Source organism: Dama dama, chromosome 7, assembly GCF_033118175.1.
Source record: "Dama dama isolate Ldn47 chromosome 7, ASM3311817v1, whole genome shotgun sequence".
Classification (NCBI taxonomy): Eukaryota; Metazoa; Chordata; class Mammalia; order Artiodactyla; family Cervidae; genus Dama; species Dama dama.
The window spans coordinates 13,619,210-13,641,309 of NC_083687.1; the positions used below are offsets into that span (position 1 = coordinate 13,619,210).

Genomic DNA, 22,100 nt, shown 5'->3' on the forward strand with positions numbered 1-22,100 from the left:
TTTTTTTTTTTTTTTCCATTCAGTTTGGGTGATTTCTACTTTGCTGTCTCCCACCTTGCTGATCTATTTCTCTGTATCATCTAATCTACTGTTGATTCCTCCCAGTGTTTGTTTAATTTTAGTTATTGTATTTTTCAGCTCTCTTTGGTTCTTCTTTGTATTTCTAACTCTTTGTTAAAATCCTCACTATGTTTATCCATTCTTCTCCTAAGTTCATTGTGCATCTTTATGGTCATTACTTTGAACTCTCGATCAGGTAGATTGCTTATCTCCACTTTTTTCAGTTCTTTTTTTTTCTGAGATTTTTGTCTTGTTTGAAACATATTTCCTCTGTCTCCTCATTTTGCCTGATTCTCTGTGCCTAGTTTCTATGTGTTGGGGCTGTTAACGTTTCCTGATCTTGGAGAAGTGGCCTTATGTTGGAGATGTCCTGTGGGTCCCGGCTGCACACTCCCCTCTGCTCATCAAACCTGTATGCTCTGGGGGTGCCCCTTATGTGGGCGGCACGTGTCCCCCTCTTGCGGTGGGACTGAGCCTTGCTGGCATGCTGGCAGTGGGGGCTGGCTCCTGGCCTGGTTGGCTGCCAGGCCCTGGCTCATGCGGCGGCTGCTGGCCTGCTGGTTGTGGGGGTGGGGGTTGGATCCCAGGGCAGCAGAGTACATGGCTTGAAGGGTCTCAGAGCTGGTGTTGCCCGCCCCCTGCCCCACCACCCGGTGCTAGTAGATGAGAGAGAGGACAAGGTGGTATTTGCCAAGCACCCGTGTGCTTGTGGTGGAACAATCCCCCCGAAATGCCTTCCACCAGTGTCTGTATGCCCAGGGGGAGTCCCAGTTGCCTCTTGCCTCTCTCAGGTGCTCTCAGGGTCAGCAGGTGGGTCTGACGCGGGCTCCTTTCACATTACTGCCTGTGCCCGGGGAATGCACAGTGAGATGTCACACACGACCTGTAAGAGCAGAGTCTCCGTTTCCTATATCCCTCCGGCTCTCCTGGAAGTAAGCCTGGCTGTCCTTTAAAGTCACATGTTCTGAAAACAAATAAAAATAAACAAAACATCAGACACTCTGGTGGCTCATCTTCCCACTGCAGGAACCCTGGAGGGGGAACCCCACGTGAGGCTTGGACCCTCACTTCTTGGAAAGAACCACTGGTCGTCCTTCTGTTTGTGGCTTGCCTACCCAGGGGAGCAGGTCCTAACCACACAGCAAGTCTGCCTCTTCTACCCGTCTCACGGTGCTTACTTCTCTATGTCTTTATTTGTAAACGGTCTTTTCTGTTAGTCTTCAGGTTGTTCTCACACTCTACAGAAAATCGCTCTGTAAATAGTTGTGATTTTTGTGTGTGTGTGGGAGGAGGCAAGCTCAGGGTCTTCCTACGCTGTCATCGCGGCCGGCTCTCACAATTACTGTTCTTAGCGGTTGGCTTCTCCCCCTACCTTGTGAGCCCTCAAGGGCAGGAAAGCAGGTCTCATTCATCTTGACACCACCAGCACCTTTCTCAAGACCCAGCACAAAGTCCAGGTCCAATGCATGTTTGCTGAACTTGACCGTAAATGGGAGATTTCTTTTGGGGGGTGATGAAATCTGCCTGGGTTCCCTTAGATTGAATTATTTCGAACTCTGCTTCCCTCCCCTCCCCCAGTGCTTTCCCTGAGCCTCACACAGTAGTTGGAATTAACTGCAGATGTCTGGAGCCAGGTTGCCTGGTTAAACTCCCAGCAGTGCCACTTTGTGTATGATTCTCGGAGACTGACATAACCTGCCTGGACTTCAGTGTCCTCATTTGTAAAATGGGGAAAACAGTACGCTTAGTCCACGGCATCGCTGTGAGAATCAAATCAGCATGAGTTATTATGGTCTATCTATTTCTCTCTACTAGACTGTCTCTGTCTGCACCTGAAGGGAAGCTCTTTTTCTAAATTTTTATGTCATTTATTTATTTTATTTTTCAGTTGTGCTGGGTCTTTGTGGCTACACATGGGCTTTCTCTGCTTGTAGTGAGTGGAGGCTGCTCTATGTTGAGGAGCCTGGAGGGCTCCTCATTGCAGTGGCTTCTCTTGTTGTGGAGCACAAACTCTAGGGCTCAGGCTTCAGTAGTTGTGGCCTGCTGGGTTCCATAGTTGCGGCTCAATGGCTTTAGAGCGCAGGGCTCAGTAGTTGTGTCACGTGGACTTCATTGCTCTGTGGCATGTGGAAGCTTCCCAGATCAGGAATCGAACATGTGTCCCCTGCATTGGCAGGCAAGTTCTTAACCCCTGGTCCATCAGGGAAGTCCTAAAGGGAAGCTTCACATCTCCCCTGGTGCTTTTTGTATAACACTTGCTCAAGGTTGCACTCCGTAAATGTTGACTTTAATTGGCAAGTCACCTGGAAATCCATACCAGTGTCATTTCCATATCTGGCTAACCCATGGGAATCGTAATAAAGGGCAGGTCAATGAACACCTAGTCAAGTGTAACCTATTCAGGGAGACAGAGCCAAAGGAAACCAAGCCTGCCATGTGTATTTAAATTCTCTGAGCAATTCATCAAGCATGGCAGACAAAGGGAAACTGGTGGAGTTGTTTATTAAGACTGCCAACAATTGTTTGACCAAGTTTAAACTGCCCTGAGGTAGTGAGGAAAAATATTTTGTTATGAATATGAAGTTGAATCTGCCCTGGGAAACAGAAAGTAGAGTTCAGTGGGTACTTCTCTGTTTAAGTGTGGGGTGAGACTTGCAAAGAGTCGGACACGACTGAGTGACTGGACTGAACTGAGCTGATCCCAAAGGGGGCTTCCCTGATGGTTCAGATGGTAAAGAATCTGCCTGCAATGTGAGAGACCTGGGTTTGATCTCTGGGCGAGAAGATCCCGTGGAGAACCCCCTCCAGTATTCTTGCCTAGAGAATTCCATGGACAGAGGAGCCTGGAGGGCTACAGTCCACGGGGTCACAAAGAGTCAGACACAACTGAGTGACTAATGTACACACACATCCCAAAGCGGAGAGCCGGGTTTCCCAAACCCCCGTGTATCTCAGGGCCAAATGCAGGAAAGCAGAGACCTTTCCAGGTATTTGAGGCAAAAGGAGGTTGAAAAATGAACTGGTTTCTTCTAAATCCTTGGAAGAGGACAAGCGGCTCTGTACTAGGTCTCTGGGATGACCTCTGCAAAAACGTTGCTGAACCTGCCTGCCAAGAGAGCTGCTGCCGCCACCCTCCTCCGGAAGGTGGCAATCAGGAGGCCACTTTCGGAACTACTGATTTCCAAAAAACTCCACCACAGTAATAATCCAGGGATCAAGAGGTTACAGCTGCCCACAAGCTAGCGACAGATCACTGGAACATGGCTGCAGAGAAACAGGGTGACTCACGATCTTGTTTGTCAGATGCAGTCAAAGGTGGCAAGACGATGGCCTCTGCCTCACTTCTGCCTTCCCAAGTTCACGATCCACGGCCAGCCTTCAGGATCACAGCCACAAGGGAGGCAGTTGATTGAAGCTTTCCCCTCTGATACTCAGGAAGGTACAATGGAGGGCTTGAGAGGGAAGCTGGACCAGTTGATCCATATATCCCCATCCCCTCACTCACTGAGCTCTGGTAAGTGAGCTCACTCACTGGCTTTCTGGCTGTTCCTAAAACATGCTAAGCGGCTATGAAATTAAAAGATGCTTGCTCCTTGGAAGAAAAGCTATGATGACCCTAAACAGCATATCCAAAAGCAAAGACAACACTTTGCCAACAAAGATCTGTATGGTCAAAGCTATGGTTTTTCTGGTAGTCATGTACTGATGTTGGGCCGTAAAGAAGGTAGAGAGTGGAAGAATTGATGCTTTTGACCTGTGGTATTGAAGAAGATTCTTGAGAGTCCCTTGGACAGCAAGGAGATCAAATCAGTCCATCCTAAAGAAAATCAACCCTGAATATTCACTGGAAGGACTGATGCTGAAGCTGAAGCTCCAATATTTTGGCCACCTGATGTGAAGAGCCAACTCTTCATTGGAAAAGACCCTGATGCTGGGAAAGATTGAACACAGGAGGAAAAGGGGGAGACAGAAGATGAGATGGTTAGATGACATCACTGACGCAATGGACATGAGTTTGACAACAAAACTTGTTCTCTGTGCTTGGATCTTTGCATTTGCTGTTCTCTCTGCTTGGAAGTCCCTTCTCACAGATCTTCTCCATCCTGTAACGCACCACCTCCCCAGAGGGACATTCGTCATTCAAAGACCTCCTAGATGCCCCTCTCCACTGGGTCTTGGGCCTGTTTCTAAAACAGTCAATCACAAGAGGATAGAATTACTAAGAATGGCTAAATCTCACTATCTGGGATAAAACCCTATTATATCACCTTGCTTAATTTTATTCCTAGTACCCATTACTAGCTGATATTATTATTTATACTTTTTGGGGGGCCATGCCACACATAATGTGGGATCCTGGTTCTCCAACCAGGGGTCATATCTGTAGCCCTCACATTGGAAACTTGGGGTCTTAACCACTGGACCACCAGGGAAGTCCCATGAATTTATTATATAAACACTTACCTGTTCACCAGCTTATCACTTGTCTTCCGTCCTCAGAATGCAAGTTTCATGAGAGTAGGAACTTCATTTTCTTCATTCCTGCACCAACATCTAACATGCCTGTGCTCAATAAACATTTGTTGAATGAACCACTGAGAAACAGAACATAGCACTTTGGACTTACCTCTGTTACCTGATTTATCATATAATATTGTAATTACTCCCTCACGGGCACCCTTCTTGGTTCAGAGCCAAGACTGTATCTTGTTTTTTATTTTTGTTTCACTTCTTAGCACAAAGCCCAGCACATAGTTGACAAGCCCTGCATTTTGATGAATGGATGAATGAGAAAGAAGGCGTGAGTGCACATGTTTAGGAAGCAAAAGTATGTTCCAAGTTGTCAGAATGTGGAGAAGGAGGGTGGCTATTGCACAAAAGTGTTCCAATGCTAAATAAAATCATCTCAATCAGGCCAGAAAATGCAAGTGATTGTTGGATCAGAGTGAGGAGCAGGTGGGGTCAGGTTGAGTCAAGGTAGCCAGTAGGAGTCTCAGCCTGGGCAGAGGAAAATGCTGGAAGCTGGGAATCCTTGAAAAGAAGCTGCTAAGTGTCTACTAGTGGACTCCAGAGGACCTCTAGTTGCTTGGACACTTTTTACAACTGCTTTCTCCCAGTTCTTTTGAATGGGATTCTTTTGTTCCCAATTGTTTGAGAAGCAAGACAGATGGAAGTTCCATTCTGCATATCATTCATAAAATACACATGTGTCATGCTGTTGGGATAAGAGGAAAAACAAACATCCCCTTTCATATATTTCACTTATGTTAATTTTTTTATTTTGGTTTTGCCACACAGCATGTCGGATCTTAGTTCCCCAACCAGGGATCAAACCCACGCCCCCTGCATTGGAAGCATGGAGTCTTAACCACTGAACCACCGGGGAAGTCCCCCTTTTATTTTTTATTTGGCCACACTGCACAACTTGTGGGATCTTAGTTCCCCAACTAGGAACTGAACCCAGGCCACGGCAGTGAAAGCTTGGAGTCCTAACCACTGGACCTTCAGGGAAATCCCCAAACATCCCCTTTTAAATAAGATGCATCCAGTGTTTCCCCTTGTAGGATGTATTTTGGAAGGGAAATGAAGCATTGGTAGGAGGCAGAAGATTTTAGAAAAATATAAAGCCTTAATGATTTTTTCAATCTTTTTGTATCTTGAATATGTAAGCTATTTCTGACAATCACCAAATAATTGCTTACCTCCGCCTTTTTGTTGGTTTTTGTTGTTTAGTCACTCAGTCGTGTCCAACTCTTTGCCACCCTGCGGACTGTAGCCTGCCAGGCTCTTCTGTCTGTGGGATTTCCCAGGCAAGAATACTGAAGTGGGTTGCCATTTCCTTCTCCATAAATATGCAAACACACAACATACACAAACATATACCTTCCCAAACACGGATACACAGACAAAATCACATGCACAAACAGACACACCTAAAGCAAAGCCCTTGTTTATGAAACAAAATTAATACAGTCAGAAGCTATTTGTAAAACCTGTTTGCCGGGGAAGAAAATCCTAATTTATGTATTTTTAATTTAAACACTTCAATGGTTAAAAAAAAAAAAATCTGTTTTACTAACAAGTGGTGAGGGGCAGAGGGAAGAGGAAGGAAGCTGAGGAGGGTTTCACGGGGCAGCTCGCTCAGTGAAAGTCTGTCCCCAGGGTCGGGAGCTCAGCCGTCGTCACCAGGGCAGGCTCACCTGGCGGCTGGCTCTCAGGGGCCCTTGTTAACCACTTGCTGGGGGGGCAGGGTAATTGGAACAAGAAAAGAATAGCATCAGCCTTTGCACCAAGACCCCTGATAGTCAGAAGAGACTGAAGAAAGGGGAAAATAAGGGCTTCAAAGGCTAACAGTAACACTCGATGTGGGGACTTCTGGGGTGAAAAGAAAGCAGGGGAAATGGAGACCCAGGGCTAGGAGGAAAAAAGAAGTAAGACCTATGGAAACATTTACACATCTTGAAACCGGTGGGGAAAAGTCAACACAGAATGAAGTCTGTCCTCCGTAGGACGTTGGACTTACAGGTAACAGCAGTGAGGTGGGAAAGATGTTCAGAAATATTCCGTGGTTGTCATGCTTCAGAGCAGGCGCCCCTGGGAGCGGCCAGCAGAGGCCGTGGGAAAAGGGGAGACCCTCTTTTCTCTGGGGAAGTTCCGACCTGCTTGCTTCCTCCTGACACCGTTGTTCCCCTGTACAGAGCCTTCACCCTCGTGTGGAAACCGCGAAAGAGAGGACAGCTCTACTATCCCAGGGGGATTTGCACCTTCTCGAGCTCCCACTTCCCATTTCCTCTCCTCCTTTCTCAGGTCTCAATCAAACTTTCTTATAGGACTCAGCTTAAAGGTCCCCTCCTGCAGGAAGACTTCCCTGACTCTCCAACTTCTAAGAGTTGGGACTCCTCCTGTGGCCCCCCAGGGCTTCCCCCTCAGTACCGATCGTACTGGGGGTCCAAATGGCCCCTCAAGGACGCCTCAGTAGGTTGGGAGTCCTTTGGAATGTGTCCACAGTCCTTTGGGCTGTGACTTACTTTTCAGGGCATGCCCCATTCCTAGCTCAGGGCCTTCTATGCAGTAGATACTCGGCAAACGTGGTGAAGAAAGCGAAGATGGAAAGTCAGGGACTGTCACGGGGGTGGGGACAGAGGCCAGGGCTCCGCCTTTCCCAGGGACTCCTGCATTGTTCGAAAGGCTGGGAGATGAGGCGGTATTTCTAGTGCCAGCAGCTGGTACAGGGAGAGAATTAGGGGAGGAGGAAAGGGACAAGGAAGCTGACCTTGTATCCTTTGTGGATATCCCCCACCTATAACTCTGTGACTATCCACAGTCTTCACCATGGTCTCCAGACGTGAGTGAGAGGAGAAAAAAAGGAGTAGGGAGAGGAGGTCAAAGGAGCGGTCATAATCTGCCCCTCGCCAGCCCAGCTACCATAAGCATCATTTGAAAATCAAGGAACACCTTCTTCTGCTGAGGGGGTGGGTCCACTGATCCCACAAATATTTATCGAGCACCGGCTGTGTGCGGGGCGTGTTGTTCTAGGTGCCGGGAAAATAGCATTGAAGAAAATATGGCACTTACATTTTGGGGGGAACATACTATTGGGCTGGTCAAAAGTTCATTTGGGTTTTTCTGTTACGGAAAAACCCGAAAGAACTTTTTGACCAAACCCAATATATACAGTAAGGCAGGTGATAATATGTGTTGAGGAAAAAGTAAAACAGGGTGGGGAATCCCCTGGTGGTCCAGTGCTTGGGACTCTGTGCTTTCACCGCTGAGTGCGAGGGTTCAATCCCTGGTCGGGGAACTAAGATCCATAAGTCATGAGGCAAACAAAAACAATAAAGCAGTCTTTAAAAAAAAAAAAAGTAAATCAGGGTAAGTGGGTTGGAGGGGGTGGGGGAAAGGCCGCTTCACATGGGGTGGTAGGGAAGACCTCTGTGATGGCTTTGGAGCAGACCTCCGAAAGAAACAAGAAAGGAAGCCAGTGGACACCTGGAGTAAGAAAGAGACAGGTGCAAAGGTCCTGGGGCTGGAGTGTGCTGGGTGCGTAAGAGGAACTGCAAGGCAGCCCGGGCAGCTGGAGCAGAGGGAGGGAGAGGAGGGTGGTGAGGAAGGAGGTCAGACAGATGACAGGGAAATGGATCACTCAGCTCTCAACACTATGATGACGACTTAGGAGTTTTCCTCGAGTGTGGCAGGGGGCCCTGGCGGGATGGGAGTAGCAGAGTAGATCTGCTTTGGGTTTCAACAGGATCCCTCTGCCTGCTGGGTGGAGAACTGATGAAGAGGGAGCAAGAGTGGTGTCAGAGAGGCCAGTTAGGATGCTGCTACTGCAATAACCTGGGCGAAAGATGGTGCCAGCCTGGGCCGGGGCGGGGCCAGCGAAGGTGAGGAGCAGCGGTGGGATTTGAGTGCACATTGAAGGTGGGGCTGGGAGGGTTTGCTGAGGGGTTGGATAAAGGCTGAGAGAGAGAGAGAACCCAAGGATGATTCCTGGGTCCTTGACCTGAGCAACTAGAAGGGCGGAGGTGACACAGACTGGAAGTTAAGGCAGCTTTTGGGGGGAAAACCACAGTACGGATTGTGACACCTTTTCATTTATTTTTGGTTATGCTGGGTCTTCACTGCCACGTGGGCTTTTCTCTAGTTGTGGGGAGTGGAGGCTACTCCCTAGTTACAGCACGTGGACTTCTTGTTGAGCTGGCTTCTCTTGTTGCAGAGCATGGACTCTAGGGTGTGAAGGCTTCATAGTTGGCAGCACATGGGCTCAGAGGTTGCAGCTCCCAGGCTCTAGAGCACAGGCTCGATGGTTAGTTGCCCTGAGGCATGTAGGATCTTCCCAGATCAGTGATGGAACCCATGTCTCCTGCATTGGCAGGCAGATTCTTTACCACTGAGATACCAGGGAAGCCCTCGACATGTTTTGAGATATGTGTGCGTGTGTGCTAAGTCACTTCAGTCGTGTCCAACTCTGTGTGACCCCATGGACTGTAGCCTACCAGGCTCCTCTGTCTTTGGGATTCTCGAAGCAAGAATACTATCCATGGAGTGGGTCACCATGCCCTCCTCCAGGAAATCTTCCTGACCCAGAGATCGAACCCAAGTCTCTTAACGTCCCCTGCATTGGCAGGCAGGTTCTTTACCATTAGCGCCACCTGGGCGCATGTATTAGTAATCAACTGCTTGGTAACAAATTGCCCCCAAATTTAGCAGCTTAAGAGAACCCACATTTATGTCACAGTTTCTGTGAATCGGACACCCAGGGGCAAATGGCACAGGTCTTCTGACTTGGGGGCTCTCACCTGCAGTGGAGGTGTCCGGCCAGGGCTGTGGCCCCCTCAAGACTCAACTAAGGGAGGGTCTGCTGCCAAGCTCACTTAGGAGGTTGTTGCTAGGATTCAGGTCCCTGGGGGCTGTTGGTTAGCAATGTCCTACTGACCATGCTGGAATCTCCAGATGCTCCCAGTGCGGCAGCTGGCTTCCCTCAGAGAGAGTGAACCACCCTGAGGTCATCGCGGTTTTGTAACCTAATCTTAGAGATGACATCCTATCACCTCCGCTGTGTTTGATTGGTTAGAAGAGAGTTGCTAGTCCAGCTCGCACTCAAGGGGAGTTGACGAGTGTGAATATCAATTGGCAGGGACCTTTGGGAACCACGCAGGGGCACCTGCCACAGTATGGAGGCAACGGGACCAACGAGCACGTGTTTCAGGGAGAGGTCAGACCAGAGATGTCTGTATGGAGGCTACTTACGAGGGGCCTGGACAAGGAGAGCCAGGAATGACTGAGATGGAGGAGAGAAGGGGGACCAAGGGCTGAGCCCGGGAGCTTGCCAGTGCTTGCAGGTCAGGGAGGTACAGAGAGGCCAGCAAAGGAGACGGAGAAGAAGGGCCAGGGACGTAGGTGGTAAACAGAGAGGGGTGACCCTGGTGTCTCATAGGGCAAGAGAGAGACCTGTTTGCAGGACAGAGGGGGATCAGCTGGTCAAAAGCCATGGAGAGGTCTGGCAAGAGAAGGCTGAGCTCGGGACTGGGTAGTGTGGAGGTCACCTGAACAGGAGTGGTTTCGGGACTTCCCTGGTGGTCCAGTGGCTGAGAATCCCTGCAGGGGGCCTGGTCAGGGAACTAGATCCACATGCCTCGACTGAGATCCCGCATGCCGCAACGAAGATGGAAGATCCCACGTGCTGCAACTAAGACCCGGCTCGGCCAAATACACAGATAAAGATTAAAAAACAAGAACAAGAGTGGTCACGGTGGAGTGGAAGGGATTCTGGAGAGAACCAGAGGCTGGGAAGTGGAGATGGACACAACACTTTCCAAGGATCCTTGGTGTCAAGGGGGAGCACAGCCTTGTAGCTGAGGCAGCAGGTGACTCTTAGTTGAGCTGATTCTTAGAACTCTGATTCTTGCTCCACCACTTCTACACACACACACACACACATACACACACACACACACCCCTTGTAAGACTAGAGCGGAGACACACACACTACGAATCCTCAGCCATCAGCTTGAGGTTCCCTAAGTCCCAGATCAGCCACCCCTAGAGGATCTGGTTTAGAAGGCAAACAGCACTAAGCAAAAGCTTGTTGCTGACTGCCATCTGGTGGTCATTTTAGGACCTGCATGCTAAGTCGCTTCAGTTCGGTTCAGTGGCTCAGTCGTGTCCGACTCTTTGCAACCCCATGAATCGCAGCACGCCAGGCCTCCCTGTCCGTCACCAGCTCCCGAAGTTTACTCAAACTCATGCCCATTGAGTCGGTGATGCCATCCAGCCATCTCATCCTCTGTCATCCCCTTCTCCTCCTGCCCCCAATCCCTCCCAGCATCAGGGTCTTTTCCAACGAGTCAACTCTTTGCACGAGGTGGGCAAAGGTATTAGAGCTTCAGCTTCAGCATCAGTCCTTCCAATGAACACCCAGGACTTATCTCCTTCAGGATGGAGTGGTCGGATCTCCTTGCAGTCCAAGGGACTCTCAAGAGTCTTCTCCAACACCACAGTTCAAAAGCATCAATTCTTCAGCACTCAGCTTTCTTTATAGTCCAACTCTCATATCCATACATGACCACTGGAAAAACCATAGCCTTGACCAGATGGACCTTTGTTGGCAAAGTAATGTCTCTGCTTTTTAATATGCTATCTAGGTTGGTCATAACTTTCCTTCCAAGGAGTAAGCGTCTTCTAATTTCGTGGCTGCAGTCACCATCTGCAGTGATTTTGGAGCCCAAAAAAATGAAGTCTGACACTGTTTCTACTGTCTCCCCATCTATTTCCCACCAGTGATGGGACCAGATGCCATGATCTTAGTTTTCTGAATGTTAAGCTTTAAGCCAACTTTTTCACTCTCCTCTTTCACTTTCATCAAGAGGCTTTTTAGTTCCTCTTCACTCTCAGCCATAAGGGTGGTGTCATCTGCATATCTGAGGTTATTGATATTTCTTCCAGCAATCTTGATACCAGCTTGTGCTTCTTCCAGCCCAGCGTTTCTCATGATGTACTCTACATATAAGTTAAATAAGCAGGGTGACAATATACAGCCTTGAAGTACTCCTTTTCCTATTTGGAACCAGTCTGTTGTTCCATGCCCAGTTCTAACTGTTGCTTCCTGACCTGCATATAGGTTTCTCAAGAGGCAGGTCAGGTGATCTGGTATTCCCATCTCTTTCAGAATTTTCCACAGTTTATTGTGATCCACACAGTCAAAGGCTTTGGCATAGTCAATAAAGCAGAAAAAGATGTTTTTCTGGAACTCTCTGCTTTTTCGATGATCCAGCGGATATTGGCAATTTGATCTCTGGTTCCTCTGCCTTTTCTAAAACCAGCTTGAACATCTGGAAGTTCGCGGTTCACCTATTTCTGAAGCCTGGCTTGAAGAATTTTGAGCATTACATTACTAGCGTGTGAGATGAGTGCAATTGTGCGGTAGTTTGAGCATTCTTTCGGATTGCCTTTCTTAGGGATTGGAATGAAAACTGACCTTTTCCAGTCCTGTGGCCACTGCTGAGTTTTCCAAATTTGCTGGCATATTGAGTGCAGCACTTTCACAGCATCATCTTTCAGGATTTGAAATAGTCAGTTGGAATTCCATCACATCCACTAGCTTAGTTCGTAGTGATGCTTTCTAAGGCCCACTTGACTTCACATTCCAGGATGTCTGGCTCTAGATGAGTGATCACACCATTGTGATTATCTGGGTCTTTTTTGTAGAGTTCTTCTGTGTATTCTTGCCACATCTTCTTAATATCTTCTGCTTCTGTTAAGTCCATACCATTTCTGTCCTTTATCGAACCCATCTTTGCCTGAAATTTTCCTTTGATATCTCCAATTTTCTTGACGAGATCTCTAGTCTTTCCCATTCTGTTGTTTTCCTCTGTCGCTTCAGTCGTGTCCTATTCTTTGTGACCCCATGAGACTGTAGCCCACGAGGCTTCTCTGTTCAAGGAATTCTCCAGGCAAGAATACTAGAGTGGGTTGCTGTGCCTTCCTCCAGGGGATCTTCCCAACCCAGGGATCGAACCCACATCTCTTGCATCTCCTGCATTGGCAGGTGAGTTCTTTACCACTAGTGCCACCTGGGAAACCCTTCTGGGACCTGGCCTGGATCTAAATCTGTGCACAGGGTGGTGGGAAGAACTGAGCGAGTTGTTCAAATACTACCAGGCACAAATTGTGTTCAGTAAAAGTGGGCTGCCGTCAGTTTGGAGGAGTGTGGTCAAAACAGTGTCCCCAACTTCACTTCCAACATTTTTGGAAGGAAAAGGAATTATTCTAAAAGGAGAGCCCCTTCTTAGCTTGGCAAGAAAGAAGAAACAGTTAGAACTGGACATGGAACAACAGACTGGTTCTAAAGAGGGAAAGGAGTACGTCAAGGCTGTATATTGTCACCCTGCTTATTAAACTTATATGCAGAGTACATCATGAGAAACGCTGGGCTGGGTGAAGCACAAGCTGGAATCAAGATTGCCTGGAGAAATATCAATAACCTCAGATATGCAGATAACACCACCCTTATGGCAGAAAGCAAAGAAGAACTAAAGAGCCTCTTGATGAAAGTGAAAGAGGAGAGTGAAGAAGTTGGCTTAAAGCTCAACATTCAGAAAACTAAGATCATGGCATCTGGTCCCATCACTTCACGGCAAATAGATGGGGGAAACAGTGGAAACAGTGACTGACTTTATTTTGGGGGGCTCCAAAATCACTGCAGATGGTGACTGCAGCCATGAAACTAAAAGACACTTGCTCCTTGGAAGAAAAGTTATGACCAACCTAGACAGCATATTAAAAAGCAGAGACATTACTTTGCCAACAAAGATCCATCTAGTCAAAGCTATGGTTTTTCCAGTAGTCATGTATGGATGTGAGAGTTGGACTATAAAGAAAGCTGAGTGCCGAAGAACTGATGCTTTTGAACTGTGGTGTTAGAAAAGACTCTTAAGAGTCCCTTGGACAGCAAGGAGATCCAACCAGTCCAGCCTAAAGGAGATCAGTCCTGGGTGTTCATTGGAAGGACTGATGCTGAAGCTGAAACTCCAATACTTCAGCCACCTGATGTGAAGAACTGACTCATCTGAGAAGACCCTGATGCTGGGAAAGATTGAAGGCAGGAAGAGAAGGGGACGACGGAGGATGAGATGGTTGGATGGCATCACCAACTGAGTGGACATGAGCTTGAGTAAACTCCAGGAGTTGGTGATGGAGAGGGAGGCCTGGTGTGCTGCGGTCTGTGGGGTCGCAAAGAGTCGGACACGACTGAGCGACTGGACGGAAACTGAAGAGCTCTTCAGGGAACCGAGTAGGACATTCCCGTGAGAAGTCACAAGATCTAGATTCAAACGCTGAGTTTTGATGCTGTATGATCTTGATCGTATCAGTTAAGTGCTGAGTCTCAAATTTCATCAAGTCATAAAATGGGAACATTAGGGTTAAAATTATACACGGAGGTGAATGTAAAGAGCTCCCAGTAAAAGATGCTCTCCATTAGAGTAGTGGCCCAAGCTCTCCGTGGGCTTGGGGTACATTTCTTGAAAACTGTTGTTGTCAACTGGGGGCAGTTTTGCCCCCCCACCAGAGAATGTTCTGGGTTGCCTGGTGATATTTCTGTTTGTCCCAAGGCTGGGGGATGCTTCTGGCATCTAGTGGATGGAGGCTAGGGAGGCTGCTAGACATCCTACGACGCACAGGACAGCCCTCTATGAGACAGAATTATCCAGGCCAAGATGTCAACAGTGCTTTGGTTGAGAAATCATGGAACTTTCTTAAATGGGGATTCTTCTTGCCATTTTATGAACCAACATGAGGAACTGCTTTTTGAACATCATGAGGAAAGCAGAGTGATGCATGAAGCTGGAAAGGGGGTCTACGGTAATAGTCAGGAGGACAATGAGGCTGCAGATTACTGAAAATCTCTGATATGGTGGCCACCAGCCAGCCACGTATGGCTCTTGCAATGGAAACTAACTGAAGTGGAATAAAGTTTTAAACTTGATTCCTGGATTTTAATAGCCATATCCCAAGTGCTCAATAGCCACATGTGACCAGCTGTCAGCACTGATATCCAACAGTCCCATCAGCACAGATTTTTCTCTTGAGTAGCAGAAACTAAGGGACTCATAAAGGACTCAGCAGAACTAAGCATCAGTGGGGCAATCCATAAGAGAAAAGTTAGAAACTTCGGATGTGCAGAGAGCAGGGTACTGAGAGAGACCACAGCATACACCAAAGAGATGCTTAAATAAACACAAAGGCGGTCTACAATTAAAGGCTGAAACAAGTCACAAACACACACATGTATGATAATTGATCCACGCAGTCCTCCCTTCCCCCACCCCCACCCCCAAAGGCCATTCTTAAGCACTTAAAACTCAAGAACCCTGAAAAGGTAAGCAAGAACCAACCCAAGGCAGGCAGGGAAGTGGGAGCCATCGCTGGGGGGTGCTGTTGCCCTCACTTCCTTCTTCCTGGCACGGTTCAGTTCATCTTGCAGTACAAGCTTCCCATCCTGACGGGTGACCACGACTCAACGGTACTGACGCTAGAGCGTCTGCGTTGGCCAATCTTGCTTACAGCCCTGGGGTCCTTGAAGATGGAGTATCCATACTTGGTGACGAACGGCACGCAGAACAAGTGTAGCAGCATCCGCGAGATCTGGAAGGTCAAGCGCAGGTACCTCAGCTCCTTGAACTGCTCTTTGATGGCCCTGTTGGTGAGCAGGATGATGGAGAGGCTGAGCAGCTCATAGATGATAATCCACACGCTGTAGCAGAGCATGCCCACGTAGTTCTTGGTGTGGATGCAGTAGAGGAGCAAGGAGCAGACCAGAAGGGTGACGGTGGACAGGCCGACGCTGATGTTCTTCTTGTGGGTCACAACCCAAGAGACCAGCTCAGACCTGGTCTCCTGGTAGACACTGAACGTCTCTTCATAGCCAAAGAAGGCAACCTCATTCACTTCAAAGATGAGGAACTGGACAGTGTTGAGGAAACAGAAGGTGCCTGTCACGATGGAGTACTTCCTGTCATTCATTTTATACTTGTTTTACCAGAAACATCGGCTGCAGGGGAAAAAAAAAAAAAATTGTGGCGATACCCGATGAGATGGCAGAGCTGTCCTGGGGCAAATCCTCAAGCCACTAGATGTAAATGGAAGAGCTAACAGTAATAGTGATGGGTGAACAAGCAACAAGCTGGAAGTCGAGGCACGTGGGCTCTGGCCTCGCTAGCTAAAGGTGAGCACATCCTTGGGAAGTGGGGGCGTTATTGACCTGGGATACTTCTCAGGTAGCTCTGCGGTTTCAGTGGCAGCTATGCTTTAAGGTGGCACAGAGGGTACTCCTGTTGGTGTCAGGCTTGTGGGAATTAGGAAGCTCCTCTGTGGCTCAGACCGTGAACTCCTTATGGCCAAATCCAGACTTAAATTGAAGGAAGTAGGGAAAACCACGAGACCATTCAGGCATGACATAAATCAAATCCCTTACGATTATACAGTGGAAGTGAGAAATAGATTCAAGGGATTAGATCTGATAGAGTGCCTGAAGAACTATGGATGGAGGTTCATGACATTGTACAGGAGGCCGTGATCAAGACTATCCCCAAGAAAAAGAAATGCAAAAAGGCAAAATGGTTGTCTGAGGAGGCCTTACAAATAGCTGAGAAAAGAAGAGAAGCGAAAGGCAAAGGAGAAAAGGAAAGATATATCCATCTGAATGCAGAGTTCCAGAGAATAGCAAGGAGAGACAAGAAAGTCTTCCTCTGCAATCAATGCAAAGAAATAGAAGAAAACAGTAGAATGGGAAAGACTAGAGATCTCTTCAAGAAAGTTAGAGATATCAAGGGAACTTTTCATGCAAAGACAGGCAGAATAGACAGAAATGGTGTGGACCTAACAGAAGCAGAAGACATTAAGAAGAGGTGGCAAGAATACACAGAACTACACAAAAAAGATCTTCACAACCCAGATTATCACGATGGTGTGATTACTGACCTAGGGCCAGACATTTGGAATGCAAAGTCAAGTGGGCCTTAGGAAGCATCACTATGAATAAAGCTAGTGGAGGTGATGGAATTCCAGTTGAGCTATTTCAAATGCTAAAAGATGATGCTGTGAAAATGCTGCACTCAATATGCCAGCAAATTTGGAAAACTCAGCAATGGCCACAGGACTGGAAAAGGTCAGCTTTCATTCCAATCCAAAAGAAAGGCAATGCCAAAGAATGCTCAAACTACTGCACAATTGCACTCATCTCACACGCTAGCAAAGAAATGCTCAAAATTCTCCAAGCCAGGCTTCAAAAGTATGTGGACCATGAACTTCCACATGTTCAAGCTGGATTTAGAAAAGGCAGAGGAACCAGACATCAAATTGCCAACATCCATGGGGTCATCAAAAAAGCAAGAGAGTTCCAGAAAAACATCTACTTCTGCTTTATTGACTACACCAAAGCCTTTGACTGTGTGGATCACAACAAACTGTGGGAAATTCTGAAAGAGACGGGAATTCCAGACCATTTGACCTACCTCCTGAGAAATCTGTATGCAGGTCAAGAAGCAATAGTTAGAACTGACATGGAACAAGAGACTGGTTCCAAATCGGGAAAGGAGAACTTTAAGGCTGTATACTGTCACCCTGCTTATTTAATTTATATGCAGAGTACATCATGAGAAACGCTGGGCTGGATGAAGCACAAGCTGGAATCAAGATTGCTGGGAGAAATATTAATAACCTCAGATATTCGGATGACACCACCCTTATGGCAGAAAGTGAAGAAGAACTAAAGAGCCTCTTGATGAAAGTGAGAGTGAAAAAGTTGGCTTAAAACTCAACATTCAGAAAACTAAGATCATAGCAGCTGGTCCCATCACTTCACGGCAAATAGATGGGGAAACAGTGGAAACAGTGACTGACTTTATTTTGGGGGGCTCCAAAATCACTGCAGATGGTGACTGCAGCCATGAAACTAAAAGACACTTGCTCCTTGGAAGAAAAGTTATGACCAACCTAGACAGCATATTAAAAAGCAGAGACATTACTTTGCCAACAAAGGTCCACGGAGTCAAAGCTTTAGTTTTTCCAGTGATCATGTATGGATGTGAGAGTTGAACTGTAAAGAAAGCTGAGCATCAAAGAATTGATGCTTTTGAACTTTGGTGTTGGAGAAGGCTCTTGAGAGTCCCTTGGACTGCAGGGAGGTCCAACCAGTCCATCCTAAAGGAGATCAGTCATGAGTGTTCTTTGGAAGGACTGATGCTGAAGCTGAAACTCCAATACTTTGGCCACCTGATGTGAAGAACTGACTCATCTGAAAAGACCCTGATGCTGGGAAAGATTGAAGGTGGGAGAAGGGGACAACAGAGGATGAGATGGTTGAATGGCATCACCAACTCAATGGACGAGTTTGAGTACACTCTGGAAGATTGGTGATGAACAGGAAGGCCTGGAGTGCTGCCGTCCATGGGGTTGCAAAGAGTCGGACTCAACTGAGCGACTGAACTGAAGTTGCTTCAGTCATATCTGACTCTTTGCTACCCTATGGACTGTAACCTGCCAGGCTCCTCTGTCCATGGGACTCTCCAGGCAAGAATACTGGAGTGGATTGCCATGCCCTCCTCCAGGGGATCTTTTGGACCCAGGAATTGAACCCTTGTCTCTAATATCTCCTGCATTGCCAGAGGGTTCTTTACCACTAGCACTACTCCAGATGAATGAAATTTTAAGTCCACACAAAGTTTTATACACAAATATTTATACCATTCTTATTCATAATTGCCCCAGACTACAAACCATTCAATGTCCTTCAGTGACCAAATGGATTAACTGTAGTACATTCTTGCCATGGCATACTACTTAGCAATAAAGAAAGAGCTATAGGGACTTCTCCAGTGGTTCAGTGGCTATGGCTCCAAGCTCCCAATGCAGGGGGCCTGGGTTTCATCCCTGGTCAGGGAATTAGATCCCATATGCAGCATCTAAGAATTCACATGCCATAATTAAAGATCCCTCATGCCACAACCAAGACTCAGGGCAGCCAAATAAATAAGTATTAAAAAAAATAATGAACTAGCAATACACATAATGACATGAATGAATGTAAAGTTCTAGAAAATACAAACTAACATATAGAGAAAATCAGCAAATCAGTGCTTTGTGGTGGCAGGGTAGGGGATGGTAGTGCAGGAAGTGGCAGGAGATAGGGATAAAGAGGAAACTTTTGGGGGTGATACACATGTTCATGCGTATGAATTATGGTGATGGTTTTCACTGGGATATACCTATGCCAAAACTTACTAAATTGTATTCTTTAAACATGCATTTGTTGTGGTTGTGGTTTAGTCGCTCAGTCATGTCCGACTCTTTGGGACCCCATGGACTGCAGCCCTCCAGGCTCCTCTGTCCATGGGGATTCTCCAGGCAAGAACACTGGAGTGGGTTGCCACTTCCTTCTTCAGGGGATCTTCCTAAACCAGGGATTGAACCCAGGTCTCCTGCATTGCTGGCGGATTCTTTATCATCTAAGCCACCAGGGAAGCCTGTGCTATATATTGTATATCAATTATACCTCAAGAAAGCTATTAGTAAACCTCTAACATAATGTCTATAATGTTTGAAGTAGAGGTTTCCTCATGTATCTTCCATCCTGGCTTCTTAAACTGCTTCTGACATTTCTTGACCCCTGAACTCAAAGTGAAGGTTGTTGATATGTGATAATGTGTAATCTTGTACCATCTTATGTGGTTGGCTAATCAATTCATAAACATAAACATGATTTAACCTCTCCCACTAAACTGCAAAATCCTCAAGGTCAGGAATTATATCTTATACTTTTTTGTATCCTCCTGCAGTGGAGATAGACACAGTGTGTCCTGCACAGTGACAGACAGAAGAGTTTAACAAATAGCTTTTGATTAATCACAAGTGCATTTGTGCTCCTTGACCGTGTTTATTGGGGGAGAGGATGGAGGGGTCAAGACAGAAAATGAAGTATGATTTGGCTCTATTTTTATTCTTTTACTTATCTGGAATATAGTATAGATGACACAGGGAGAGAAAAACAGCAAAAAACCACCTCAAGACCCCAACAATATATTTTTTGCTACAACAATCTGAGATATAAATACAGGTTTGCCTGTAGGGTTGCGTCAGAGAGCTGTGGATTGAAGGCTGATGAAGACACAGCAAGATCAAAGGATTGCCAGACTGCAATTCAGCTTCATTTCATCCCTGCCTCTCTTCATTTTGATCAATAAGGTGGTACTGACAAGAAAAGGAAAGAGGAAGTCAAGGAGAGCTTGATAAATAACAATGTCTTCTAATTAAACATCCTCTATGAGCAAGGTGTTCCAGTTGTGATGGTAATCCCTTTTCTCACCGTATCTCCCCCAAAAGAGTGGCAGTATCTCCCCCAAAAGAGTGGCAGTGGAGTCTCTACTTGCTGAAAAGTGAATGAGATGGAAAATGAACTACCTTGAGAACCTGCCATCGTGGAATAGGGCTATGTTACTCACTGTAGCGGCGGGAAAAGTTGAGTATTTTGGATTTCCGCCGAAAGTCTCCACTGCTGCTGGAAATACGTCTGTTGTAGGAGATGATATTGCCCTGGTTTTTATTTTTGTAGATCATGTAGGCGTAAGTGACGACAAAGAACATCCAGAAACAGTGCATGCATATACGGGACACCAGACCAAACCAGCGCATGACTCTGACCTCTCCAACGGAAGAGTCGTCATTGGTAAGGCATTGTACCACAATGTTTACCGTCTCGTAGAAAAAGATCCAAACAATGTAGATTACCAGGCCCCTGTACATGTGGGCGTACACTGAGTAGAGCAGCAAGCAGCTGACGAGGATGGTGATGAAAGATAGGAAGACGACGATAGTCAGGCTCCAGCAGATGATGAACAGTTTTATCAGGATACTTGTGCTCTTGATCTGTGACGCATGCTCAGTGCAATTGTTTCTCCTTAAGTACTTCTGTTCAAAGATGAGGTACAAGTCCACAGCAGTGATGGTGAAGACCCCTGACAACAGGGAGCCCATTCTGGCGGTCAAGCCACACCAGTGCTGCTGTTTCATGCTGAGACCTCCCGTGAAGACAGACAATAGCGGGGGCCGGGATAATTCTGATTCCTGCCAATGTGGGAAATTACCCAGGGCTTCTGCCCCCTTCCCCCAATTCACCTGGAGAAACAACAGAGAGAAATATGGACACCAGGCAGTAACAGCTTGGAGAAGACAGCAGGCTGTTTAAAACTGTTTGGGAGTTTGAGTGGGGAGGAAGGAGGAGGCAGTCCCAGGCTGGTGGCAGTGAGCAGATTAATTGGAGGAGTGGTTCTCAACCCCGGCTTCACGTTGTAATCACTGACAGTCCCACCCCACACCAGCTAGAACATTCTCTGGGTATGACCCAGATATCAGCATTTTTAAAAACTTCCTAGTGATTTTCATCTGTAGCCAGTATTGGAAAATACTGAATAAGAAAGAAAGAATCAGTCATGTCCAACTCTTTGCAACCCCATGGACTGTAGCCGACCAGGCTCCTCCATCCATGGGATTTTTCCAGACAAGAATACTGGAGTGGGTTGCCTTTTCCTTCTCCAGGGGATCTTCCCGATCCCGGGATCGAACCTGGGGCTCCCTCACTGCAGGCAGACTCTTTACCATCTGAGCCACCAGGGAAGCCTAAAATACTGAATAAAGAAGTTAAATTGTGCTCTTTGTCTCTTCCAGTTTTGCCCTGGGTTATCACTGCTGCCCCCTGATGGGGAAAATTGGCCACATTGTCCAGACCTTCAGTGCAGGCCTCTCAGGAGGAAAGTCGGGGTAGCAGCACAATGGCCTTGCTGGGTGAGTGGATGAAAACATCAGGTTTTGAGTAATCACTCCTCCACTATGTATCAAAACTTGAGGAATACAATGACAGGTGTACTTTAAGGGAAATTTAAAACCTTAAAATAGAATAGCCTTATCATGGAAAAAGAAAAGACAATAATGAGCTAAGCATTCAACTCAGGGAGTTAGGGGAAAAAAAATCCAACCAATGATAAGAATAAAAAAAGATAGGCGGAAGAAAACAAAGAAAAGAACAGAAATCAATAAAAAGAAAGAAAAGATAAAGTAGAGGGACTTCTGATTGCTAAGGTTAGTGGAGCCAACTTGCTGATTAAAAAAAAAAAAAACAAAACTAAAAACTGCTGGATAAAATAGTTTTTAAATATTCTTGAAAGCACAGAACCGCTGACAAGACAGGAAGTAGGAGACAAAAGACTATAGGACTTCAGGAACTGGCACAGGTAAGCAAGCATGAAAGTCAAATTTGCTCTGAGGATATTTGCCAATCTGTGTGTGCGTGCTTAGTCACTTCAGCGGTGTCCGACTCTTTGTGATCCCAGGCTTCTCTGTCCATGGAATTCTCCAGGCAAGAATACTGGAGTGGGTTGTCATGCCCTCCTCCAGGGATCTTCCCGACCCATGCGTCAAACCCACATCTAAGTCTCCTGCATTGGCAGGCAGGTTCTTTACCACTAGTGCCACTTGGGAAGCCCCTTTGC

At 46.8% G+C, this 22,100-nt stretch overlaps 2 protein-coding genes and 1 long non-coding RNA gene across 3 annotated transcripts; all 3 read right to left on the reverse strand.

Annotated features, from left to right (window-relative positions):
* Nucleotides 1-841: 841 nt before the first annotated feature.
* LOC133059024 (uncharacterized) lies at nt 842-5,844 on the reverse strand. The gene is made up of 4 exons (XR_009693472.1): nt 5,763-5,844; nt 4,525-4,623; nt 3,349-3,991; nt 842-1,024 (listed from the first exon to the last, which is right to left on the reverse strand). It is a non-coding gene; the product is annotated as an uncharacterized LOC133059024 (long non-coding RNA).
* A 9,183-nt stretch (nt 5,845-15,027) lies between these two features.
* TMEM217B (transmembrane protein 217B) lies at nt 15,028-15,582 on the reverse strand. Its single transcript, XM_061147779.1, has one exon. It carries the CDS (start codon nt 15,580-15,582, stop codon nt 15,028-15,030), a length of 555 nt encoding a protein of 184 aa, XP_061003762.1.
* A 4,467-nt stretch (nt 15,583-20,049) lies between these two features.
* Nucleotides 20,050-20,625, reverse strand: TMEM217 (transmembrane protein 217). Its single transcript, XM_061146067.1, has one exon. The coding sequence runs from the start codon at nt 20,623-20,625 to the stop codon at nt 20,050-20,052; it is 576 nt and encodes a 191-aa protein (XP_061002050.1).
* Between the last annotated feature and the right edge of the window lie 1,475 nt (nt 20,626-22,100).

Bases quoted from the DNA above. Each gene is read 5' to 3' on its own strand.
- TMEM217B (XM_061147779.1), bottom strand. From the start codon at position 15,582: ATGAATGACAGGAAGTACTCCATCGTGACAGGCACCTTCTGTTTCCTC.
- TMEM217 (XM_061146067.1), bottom strand. From the start codon at position 20,625: ATGAAACAGCAGCACTGGTGTGGCTTGACCGCCAGAATGGGCTCCCTG.